This window comes from Dama dama, chromosome 29 (assembly GCF_033118175.1).
Source record: "Dama dama isolate Ldn47 chromosome 29, ASM3311817v1, whole genome shotgun sequence".
Classification (NCBI taxonomy): Eukaryota; Metazoa; Chordata; class Mammalia; order Artiodactyla; family Cervidae; genus Dama; species Dama dama.
The window spans coordinates 60,451,656-60,463,679 of NC_083709.1; the positions used below are offsets into that span (position 1 = coordinate 60,451,656).

Consider the following 12,024-nt stretch of genomic DNA (forward strand, 5'->3'; position numbering starts at 1 on the left):
GTTCATCGAGCTATAGTTCACATACTATATATTTTACCCAATTAAATTGTGTAGTTTAGTAGTTTTTAGTATATTCAGAATTATGCAACCATCATCACTGATTCCAGAATATTTTCTTCACCCCCAAAAGAAAAATGCCTTAGCCTTATGCAAACACTAATGTACTTTCTGTCTGTGGATTTTCTTATTCTAGATATTTAGTATAAATGGAATCATACACTATATAGTGTTTTTTGATGTGTTTCCTTTGACTTAACATAATGCTTTCAACATTCATCCATGTTGTAGCATGTATCAGATTCCTTTTTATGGCCAAGTAATATTCTGCTGTATAGATACGCCACATTTTGTTTGTCCATTCACCAGTTAGTAGACATTAGGGTTGTTTGTACAACCTGGCTATTATGACTAATGCTGCTGTGAGTATTTTTGTACAAGTTTTTATGTGGACATACGTTTTCAGTTCTCTTGGGTATTTACCTAAGAGTGAAATTTCTGGGAAGTTGGTAGCTCTGTTTAATAATTTCAGGACTTCTAGACAGTTGTCCATAGTTACCGCATCATTTTGTACTCTTCATCAGAGTATACGAAGATTCTGATTTCAGCAGATCTCACTAACACTTAACTTATTGTCTGTCCTACTCGCTACCCTAGTAGGTGTGAAGTAGTGTATGTCCCTATGGTTTTGATTTGTATTTATCTAATGAGTAATGATGTTGACCATCTTTTGACTTGTTAATTTGTTAATTGACTACTTGCATATCTGCTGTGGAGAAATGTCTGTTCAAATTTTTTGCCCCTTATTTAATGGGTTTGTTTTTTAATTGAATTGTAAAAGTTTTTATGTATTTTGAATGCAAGCCCCATCCATGTCTGATATATGATTTGCAAATATTTTCTCTAATTCTTTATGTTGTGTTTTACTTTCTATTCGTCTTTTGAAGCACAGAAGCTTTTGATGTTACTGAAGTCCAAAATATTTTTTCTTTTGTTGCTAATGTATTTGGTGTCATTTGTAAGACTCCTTTGCCAAATCCAAAGTTAAAAGATTTAGCCCTGTGTTCTAAGCATTTTAAACTTTAAGTTCTTAAAATTAGGTGTTTCATTCATATTGAGTTAATTTTTGTATATGGTATAATTAAGAGTCTAATGTCAGTAAATTTTGAAATTGAGAAGTATGAATATTGATATCTAGTTCTTTTTCGAGGTTGTTTTGGCTATTTTGGATCCCTTTTCAGTCCCATATGAAATTTAGAATCAGCTTGCCTTCTTCAGAGAAGTCATGTAGGGTTCTGATAGGGATTACACTGGAGGTACAGATCATCTTGGAAGAGGTACCATCTTAACGGTATTAAGTCTTCCAACCCTTGAACATGGGATGTTTTCCATTTATATAGATCTTCATTTTCTTTCAAGAGAGTTTTTATCATCTAAGTATACGTTTTATACTTCTTTTTGCTAAATTTGAGTATTTTATTCTTTTTATAGTATTGTGAACAAAATTGTTATCATAATCTCATTTTTGTTTTTTCCATTGTAAATGTATTGGCTTAATACTTGGGCAGATACATTCCTTAAGTTTTTAATATTTTATGTTCCTTTATAGGTTGAGCTTTTTCATAAAGACATAGAAGCTTTCCAAGAAGAATATAAAATAGTCTCATTAGAAGATTCATCACAAGTCAGTCTCTATGAATACTTTCATATATCTCCTATCAAGGTAGGGGGAAAATAAAAGTCATTTTTATTATCCTTAGTAATCTAGTTAATAGCAAATGGATTTGATCAGTGTAGGGGAATATAGCATTTCAATTCTGTTCTTTAATAGTATATAAATTCTGCAACTTCATCATTCAAATATAAGTAAATTAGAAAGGAATGATACTTTTTATTTTTTTTATACTCTTTTATCATGTGGAAGCTGCCTATAGTATGTGTTTATATGTTTACATTTTACCTAACATTGTGTTCATTTACTATCTAATTGAGGTGTTGACTGATAATTTTCAAACTTTTATATATGATATTAAAGTTTCAAATAATTTTATAAAGTAACCTTAATTTAAAAACTGAAGATTGAATGGAACTAAAAGTAAGTTCTTAACATAAAATATCTATGAGTTGCATAATATCTGAAGAAAATTGTTGTATAACTGCATACTCCATGGTGATCTTCCCTGTAGCTGAAAGAGGAAAGAATCTGCCTGCAATGCAGGAAACCGGGCTTTGATCTCTAGGCCAGAAGATCCTCTGGAGAAGGGAATGGTAATCCACTCCAGTATTCTTGCCCAGAGAAATCCCATGGAAAGAGGAGCCTGGTGGGCTGCAGTCCATGGGATCACAGAGTCAGACACAACTGAGCGACTTACACTGCATATACTGTATATATGTACACACACACACACACACACACATATATATGCATATAATATAAAAATGTTTTTAACTAGCTTCACCATGCTTCCTTGGTGGCTCAGATGGTAAAGCATCTGCCTGCAATGCGGGAGACCCAGGCTTGATCCATGGTTTGGGAAGATCCCCTGGAGAAGGAAATGGCAACCCACTCCAGTATTCTTGCCTGGAAAATTCCATGGACAGAGGAGCCTTGTAGGCTATAGCCCATGGGGTCGCAGAGTCGGACATGACTGAGCTACTTTACTTTCTTTCACCGTAATAACTTAATTCTAATAGTTGAAGCATTCAACTTGGAGAAATTTTGGAGATAGTTGAGTTATTTACAACAACTTCAACTTCTAGATTGTTACTGTTATTAAAATTTTATAAAGATTAATATTTTCCTAGGTTTACCAAAAGAATTGGATTGTATGTAAATGTATGTAAATAACATACATTACATTGTTGGATTTAAAATTTTTAAAGGGTTGTTTAGATTTTAAATTCCTTTAACATTCCTCTTATTAATTATATCGAAATTAATATCTAGGTTATTTGAAATCTTATGTATGGTATAGTAAATTTAGAATGAGATTGAATTTTAAGAGTTATTATGAAGAAAGTGCTTTAAATATTTCTCTCTTTGTCTCTTTAGTTGCATTTAAGTGTCTCACTGAGCTCAGGTGGTGAAGAGGCGGAAGACTCGGAACAGCATGAAGGACTGATGGCAGTTCATTCTCTAAATCTGTTGCTGAAGAGTATTGGTGCCACTCTCACAGATGTACAGGACGTAGTTTTTAAGTATGTTTATAACTCAAATCTATAAATTGACAAAAAGTCCATTTTTATATTTACCTTAAAATTTTGTAAGTGAAAAAGTATGTAAACTACATTGCAGATCATAGGCTAAATATAATTTAACATATTGCCTGATAACCCTTAACTATTAAACAACAGAGTAATTATGAAATAATTTCCTTAATATACAGGGACAGAGACTTCCCTGGTGGTCCAGTGGTTAAAACTCCCAAGCTCCTACTGTAGGGAGAGAGGGTTTGAATCCTGGCCCAGAGATTCTATACGCCACATGGCAGGGTCAAAAAAAAGAAAAAAGGAAAGGGGCCATGCAAGTTTGTGTGTTATATGCCTTTTTCACTTAGGCAAGGATCCCTAAGAAGATGTATATACTCATGTGATGTGTGGTGCTTTTAAAGCTGTTGCTTTAAGGCTTATGATAGGTATCAAGACTCTTTAAAGCATATGTGACTAGGAGAAAATGAATACCATGATAGCAGAAATGAAGGAGTAGTAAGCATCAGTGAGTCCAAAGAGGTAACTGTAAATCTAGATAAAAGTTAGGAAATAGTCAAACATAGCTTTGCAGACATGAAAAATTGGATGAGATTTCTAATCTTGCTGCTGTCCTATCCTTAGCATGAAAGAAAGGAAGTGTCAGTCACTCAGTTATGTCCAACTCTTTGTGACCCCATGGACTGTAGCCTTAGCATAAAACTTCCCAATTAGTGGATCCAGGTATATACTGTGAACAGGTTATGAATAAAATGATGGTGAGGGCTCCCATGTGCCTCAGTGATAAAGAATCCCTCTGCCCAGGGAGGAGATGTGGGTTTGATCCCTGGGTGGGGAAGATCCTCTGGAGGAGGAAACGGCAACCTGCTAGTATTCTTGCCAGAAAAACCCCACGGACGAGGAGTCTGGCGGGCCATAGTCCATGGAGTTGCAAAGAGTCAGACATGACGGAGCGCACACACATGAACTTAGGGTGATTCTTCAGCTGGCAGCTAATCAGGGAAAACCGCAGCAATTGAATCCTCGCCATTCTTGAGCAACTTCTATTTATCTCAGTGAATCAAGCATTTTCTGTGTAGGCCAAAGTAGGACAGAATTGAGAAATGCAGTTCATGTTCATGAGTGAGACCCATGTGCATTTTTATGTGATTTTTGTTGTGTTTTTTTTTTCAGGCTAGCATTTTTTGAACTCAACTATCAGTTCCATACAACAGCTGAACTACAGTCTGAAGTAATAAGACACTATTCAAAGCAGGTTTGTCTGAGATTATTTTACAAAAGTACAGACTGATATAAAATAGTGAAACCACATATGTAATATATAATTTAGATTTGGCAGTAAATGAATAGCCATTTTCAAAATTTTAGAACTTGGTTTTTCTCCTCAGGGTTGTGGAAAGAAATTAAGCTCAGCAACCTTTTCAGATTTTTACCTTTACTTTTCATCTTTGACAGAAATCTTCCTGGATCAGTGTGAACTAGTTATAAATCTTTAAATAATAATTAACTGAGTAACTCATCTCACTTACTTAAAAAAAATAGATCAAGGGGAACTATTTATCAGTTAGTAACTGAACACAGGATATTTTTAATGTAATTAAGTTGTTTAGTCAAGCTAGATATATTATTTGTTGGACTTTTATCCATCTCTAAGGAGTCCTCAACTGAAGGAGTCCTGTATTTTAGGGGATAACTTACAGAGCATTAGGATAACTGTTGTATGGTGGACAGATCACTGAGCATGACTTAAGAAATCTGGGTTTACACTGTGGAGAATAGTGTGGAGATTCCTTAAAAAACTGGAAATAGAACTGCCATATGACTCAGCAATCCCACTGCTGGGCATACACACCAAGAAAACCAGAATTGAACCCCAGTGTTCATTGCAGCTCTGTTTACAATAGCAAGGACATGGAAGCAACCTAGATGCCCATCAGCAGATGAATGGATAAGAAAGCTGTGGTACATATACACAATGTAATATTACTCAGCTATAAAAAGGAACACATTTGAGTCAGTTCTAATGAGGTGGATGAAACTGGAGCCCATTATACAGAGTGAAGTAAGTCAGAAAGAAAAACACCAATACAGTATATTAAATGCATATATATGAAATTTAGATAGATGGTAACGATGACCCTTATGCAAGACAGCAAGAGACACAGATGTAAAGAACAGACTTTTGGACTCTGTGGGAGAAGGCAAGGGTAGGGTGATTTGAGAGAATAGCATTGAAACATGTGTATTGCCATATGTGAAATAGATTACCAGTCCAGGTTTGATGCATGAAACAGGGCATTCAAAGCCAGTGCACTGGGAAAACCCAGAGGGATGGGATGAGGAGGGAGGGGGGTTTGGAACAAGGGGACAGATGTACACCTGTGGCTGATTCATGTCAATATATGGCAAAACTGCTATAATAATGTAAAGTAATTAGCCTCCAATTAAAATAAATATTTTTTTTTAAAAAGAAAGAAATCTGGGTTTGGATCTCAGTTTTACTGTTTATATGACTCAGCATCATTTGACCTGTGTGCTTCTATAGTCTATAAAATAGTGGCAGTAATAACAACTGTCACACATAGTTGTAAAAGTGAAAGTATTTTGAATATTCTAAAACTTTATGTAAATAGATCATATTATTTCTCATATTCTAATACCAAATTGCTTTTTTAAACTAAGACTAGTGATGAATAAGGTGATATGGGATAGTTTGAAATTGCTGGTGAGAATGTTAGCCTGAAAAAAAACTAGATATGTGTACTAAATGTAAGGAAGAAAATATTATCTCTGATTATCTGATTTGACTAATGTTTATATTTCGTTTTTAGGCCATTAAACAGATGTATGTACTCATTCTTGGACTTGATGTTTTGGGAAATCCCTTTGGCTTGATAAGAGAATTTTCTGAAGGTGTAGAAGCATTTTTTTATGAACCTTACCAGGTAACATAGTTAATCTTGTACAATATATCACACTAATTCTTTTGAATAAATAAGTTGCTATATATAAAACAGATGATCAGCAAAGTCCTACTGTATATATCACAGGGAGCTATATTCAATATCCTGTAAAAAACCATAATGGGAAGAGTATGAAGAAGTGTGTACACACACACACACACACAAGTATGTATGACTGAATCACTTTAGTGTATACTGGTAACCAATACAACATTGTAAATGAACTGTACTTCAATTAAAAATAGTGAGAATAACACACCCCAATTGTTAACGTGAGTTGTAGGTGTAAATAGATTTTTGGAAACAACAAAAGGACATTATTTTGAAGCAATGTTAAGAGGTTTTGCAAAATCTTGGAAGAAATGTTTACCTTTTCCTTCAAAACTTAAGACTTTACTAAGAAATACCAAATTTTAAGTGGTCTGTTGGAATATTAAAAGTGGATAAAGTTTATACTATAGTAGAATCAAGATTCCCATGGACATGCAGTCTTGCTTTTCACAGTAGTGTGGGACAGTAAAAATAACCATGTAAGCTGACAGTGTGCGAAGCAGTCTTGATACTCGGTGGCAGAAATTACGATTGATCTGTGTCCCTTAAAAATTCCTGTTAAAACATTCAAAACACTCCCACTTTGACTTTTAAACAACCATAGAGGATAATGAAAAATAAAATACATTTGATATTTATTTTGTACACTGTAATCTAAAATATTAGAAATACTAAAAATTAAAGTGTTTTTATTTCTTTTTCTGAAAAATTTTCAAGAGTAGTTTGTGGTTACCTTCTCATATATAGCTTATAATCCATGTAAGCATCTTTTGTACACTTTGGTGAATAGTCATATTCCTTTCTAAGTTTGGATCAACTTCCAGCACTTTTTTCTTTGTACTTCGAAAGTCATGAGATATCTGAGAATTCTGTTCATGTGAAGTTTTCTTCTGATGTCACTTTCTCTGGGATGTCTTTATTCCTTTTGTCACTACTACCTTCCTTGTATATTTAAACTTTAAAAGTAACAGTAACTTTACTTACTGTGATTCTATTTTCACCCTTTAGGGAGCCATCCAGGGTCCTGAAGAGTTTGTGGAAGGAATGGCATTAGGACTGAAAGCACTCGTTGGTGGAGCTGTTGGTAAGAAACAGGATGCCCACCAAGGATCGTTACGCTAGAAAGTAAGGATATGTTTGGTTTTTACTAAAGGTGTTATAATTTTTCCAGGTGGACTAGCTGGTGCTGCCTCCAAAATCACCAGTGCTATGGCTAAAGGGGTGGCAGCTATGACTATGGATGAAGACTACCAACAGAAGAGAAGAGAAGCCATGAATAAGCAACCAGCTGGTCTTAGAGAAGGCATCACTCGTGGAGGAAAAGGCTTAGTTTCTGTAAGAAGTTTCCCATAGTTGTGAACATCTGAGGAATATCTTTTAAAGCTACATTCCATGAGAAAGGAAATAGAAAACTTGCATTCACTCAAATATTATTTGGATGTTAGAGGAGCAGTGAGTTGTAATATATTAAAAAAAATGTCAGTAGCCTTTAAAATACTCTGTTTAAATAAAATATGTAGGAAATACATTAATTCTTGTGGTATCTAGAAAGCAGAATTCTGTATTTCTTTTGTAAGCCTGAGTTACTTCTTCAAAGTATCACGTCAAATTATTGTAACTTTTCATCTGTGCTTTTTCCTCTAGGGTTTTGTAAGTGGCATAACAGGAATTGTTACAAAACCAATCAAAGGTAAGTATAATAATTCTTTTGGGTTGATATGTATATTTCATGAGTTGATTCCATTTTCATTCTTAATCCAGTTGTCAAAAACTCTGTCTTTTTTCGTTCTAGGAGCTCAGAAAGAAGGAGCAACTGGTTTCTTTAAAGGTGTTGGGAAAGGTTTAGTTGGAGCAGTGACAAGGCCAACTGGAGGCATCATAGACATGGCTAGCAGTACATTTCAGGGAATAAAAAGGTAAATTCTCCTGATGTGAAACGCTTCAAGAGAAATGAGGTAAATCTGTTTGACCCGAGGCACTTAACTATGAACCCAATAATAACAGCAAGTTGCATATGATCTTCCTAATTGCTTTTGATACTTTTTTCCATTGCATCATTTCAGCTTCAGTTCTGCTTTATTCATCATTCATTCCCAGCAGCCTTGGGAGGAAAGGTTTGGCAAATTCAGCTTTTTACTTACTTTGATTGAAATACTTTACAATAATGTAATTCTATACATTAGTTATAAAATTAGCAAATGTAGGACTCTAATTCCTTTTCTGAGAAATAAAGAATGACTTTTTATATTCCTCATTCAAACTCAGCTTGTGTTCATACCTTCCTTTATGATTTCATTTGCTGTGAACTATTACATCTTTTCTGTTTCTCTTCACTTGTGCAAATAATTTTAAAACATGTTCTTTTTTCCTCCAAATTAAATTTATTATAAGACTAGAATTTAGTAGTTACATTATTGCTGCCTCTATTCTAGAAGTTTGTAACATATAAAACAATTGATTAAATTCATGCTAATGAATTTAACTTAGAAACCTAACTTACAAAGTTGGTGGGTGAATATCTCCCTGATCTTTTTTCCTTTGTATTATCTCTCACTTTCTGTCCTATAGGAATAATCATTGTCATTAAATGAGCTGCTTCTTTTAAGTCACTATTTCATACTATTCCCATGATGCAGTGTTTACTGTTTTAGTTTAAAGTTAAGATTAGAAAAAAGCCTCAATTTCTTTTGCCTGTAACTTTGGTTTCACAAATATAATTATTGAGTCATAGTCATCAGATAAACTCAAAAGTCAATAAAAATAAGGAATTCTCCATGGTAATCAGAGAAGAAAAAAAAATAAAAGGAATCCAAATTGGAAAAGAAGTAAGACTGTCATTGTTTGCAGATGACATGATACTATACATGGAAAATCCTAAAGATGCTATCAGAAAACTGCTGGAGCTCATCAGTGAATTTGGTAATATTGCAGGCTATAAAATTAATACACAGACATCTCTTGCATTCATATACACTAACAACAAAAGATCAGAAAGAGAAATCAAGGAAATAGTCCCATTTATCAGTACATCAAAAAGAATAAAATATCTAGGAATAAACCTACCTGAGGAAGCAAAAGACCTATACTTTGAAAACTATAAGACACTGATGAAAGAAATCAAAGACCACACAAAGAGATGGAAAGATATACCAAGTTCTTGGATTGGAAAAATCAATATTTTCAAGTAACTATACTGCTCAAGGCAATCTTCAGATTCAGTGAAATCCCTATGAAACTAATGGCATTTTTCACAGAATTAGACCAGAAAAAATTTATCATTTGTGTGGAAGCACAAAAGACCATGAATAGCCAAAGCAATCCTGAGCAAGAAAGACAGCTAGAGGAGTTGGGATCCCTGACTTCAGACTATAGTACAAAACTACAGTAATCAAAACAGAATAGTATTGGAACAAAAGCAGAGATACAGATCAAAAGAACAGAATAAAAAGTCCCTAGATAAACCCATGCACCTATGGTCACCCTATCTCTGATAAAGGAAGCAAGAATATACAATGGAGAAAAGACAGTCTCCTCAATGAGTGGTGCCAGAAAAACTGAACAGCTGCAAGTAAATCAATACAATTAGGATACTTCCTAACACCATACATAAAAATAAACTCAGAATGTGTTAAATACCTAAATGCGAGACCAGATACTATACTATAGGAAAAGGAGTACGTCAAGGCTGTATATTGTCACCCTACTTATTTAACTTATATGCAGTTTATAAACTTATAAATTTAATTTATTTAACTTAACATCATGAGAAACACTGGGCTGAATGAAGCACAAGCTGGAATCAAGATTGTCGTGAGAAATCTCAAAAACCTCAGATATGTAGATGACACCACCCTTAGAGCAGAAAGTGAAGAACTAAAGAGCCTCTTGATGAAAGTGAAAGAGGAGAGTGAAAAAGTTGGCTTAAAGCTCAACATTCAGAAAACTAAGGTCATGGCATCTGGTCCCATCACTTCATAACAAATAGATGGGGAAACAGTGGCTGACTTTATTTTTTTGGGCTCCAGAATCACTGCAGATGGTGATTGCAGCCATGAAATTAAAAGACGCTTACTCCTTGGAAGGAAAGTTATGGCCAACCTAGACAGCATATTAAAAAGCAGAGACATTATTTTGCCAACAAAGGTCCATCTAGTCAAGGCTATGGTTTTTCCAGTGGTCATGTATGGATGTGAGAGTTGGACTATAAAGAAAGCTGAGCGCAAAAGAATTGATACTTTTGAACTGTGGTGTTGGAGAAGACTCTTGAGAGTCCCTTGGACTGCGAGGGGATCCAATCAGTCCATCCTAAAGGAAATCAGTCCTGGGTGTTCATTGGAAGGACTGATGTTGAAGCTGAAACTCCAATACTTTGTCCACCTGATGCGAAGAACTGACTCATTTGAAAAGACCCTGATGCTGGGAGATATTTGAAGGCAGAAGGAGAAGGAGACACAACAGGATGATATGGTTGGATGGCATCCCTGATTCAATGGACATGAGTTTGAGTAAACTCTGGCAGTTGGTGATGGACAGGGAGGCCTGGCATGCTGCAGTCCATGGGGTCGCAAAGAGTTAGACATGACTGAGCGACTGAACTGAACTAAATTGGAGACCAGATACTATAAAACTCTTAGAGGAAAACATAGGCAGAATACTCTGACATAATTCGCAGCAAGATCTTTTTTGATCCACCTCCTAAAGTAATGAAAACAAAAATAAAAACAAAAGTAAACAAATGGGACCTAATTAAACTTAAAAACTTTTGCACAGCAAAGAAAACCATAAACAAAACAAAAAGACCACCCTGAGAGTGGGCAAAAATATTTGCAAACAAAGCAACTGACAATAGATGGATGAGTTCCTCTTCGCTTTCTGCCATAAGGGTGGTGTCTTCTGCATATCTGAGGTTATTGATATTTCTCCCGGCAATCTTGATTCCAGCTTGTGCTTCATTCAGTCCAGGATTTCTCATGATGTACTCTACGTCTGCTTTATTGACAATGCCAAAGCCTTTGTGTGGATCACAACAAACTGTGGAAAATTCTTAGAGATGGGCAGACCACCTGACCTGCCTCTTGAGAAATCTGTATGCAGGTCAAGAAGCAACACTTAGAACTGGACATGGAACAACAGACTGGTTCCATATTGGGAAAGGAGTATGTCAAGGCTGTATATTGTCATCTTGCTTATTTGAAGCCTAGCTTGGAGAATTTTGAGCATTGCTTTGCTAGCATGTGAAATGAATGCAGTTGTGCAGTAGTTTGAACATTCTTTGGCATTGCCTTTCTTTGGGATTGGAATGAAAACTGACAGAGGATTAATCTCCAAAATATACAGACAATTCACACAGATCAATAGCAAAGAAACAACCCAATCAAAAAATGTGTGAAAGACCTGAACAAACATTTCTCAAAAGAAGACATACAGATGGCTAAAAAAGCACATGAAAAGATGCCCAGTATCATTGATTATTAATGCTAGAGAAATGCAGATCAGAACTACAACCAGTCAGAATGGCCATCATCAATAAAATTGTACAGACAATAAATGCTGGAGAGGGTGTGTAGAAAAGCAAACCTTCCTGCTAGTTGGTGACAATGTAAATTAGTACAACCACTATGGGAAACAATATGGGAGTTCCTTAAAAAAACAAAAAATAGAGCTAGCATATGATACAGCAGTCCCACTCAAGGCCATTTATATCTGGAGAAAACCATAATTCCAAAAGATACATGCGCCTCCCCGCCCCCCCCTGCCCAGTATTCACTGTAACACTGTTTACAATAGCTAGGATATGGAAGCAACC

General features: G+C 35.2%; 1 protein-coding gene across 2 annotated transcripts in view; it reads left to right on the forward strand.

Moving 5' to 3' along the window:
* VPS13A (vacuolar protein sorting 13 homolog A) overlaps nt 1-12,024 on the forward strand; it is a 274,739-nt gene that overhangs the window by 228,291 nt on the left and 34,424 nt on the right. For both annotated transcript variants that reach the window (XM_061132455.1, XM_061132456.1), the window contains exons 60-67: nt 1,607-1,720; nt 3,050-3,195; nt 4,378-4,459; nt 6,036-6,149; nt 7,227-7,302; nt 7,390-7,553; nt 7,863-7,908; nt 8,011-8,134. In XM_061132455.1, coding sequence (XP_060988438.1) covers nt 1,607-1,720; nt 3,050-3,195; nt 4,378-4,459; nt 6,036-6,149; nt 7,227-7,302; nt 7,390-7,553; nt 7,863-7,908; nt 8,011-8,134 — 866 coding nt within the window. The remainder of the gene's footprint in view (nt 1-1,606; nt 1,721-3,049; nt 3,196-4,377; nt 4,460-6,035; nt 6,150-7,226; nt 7,303-7,389; nt 7,554-7,862; nt 7,909-8,010; nt 8,135-12,024) is intronic.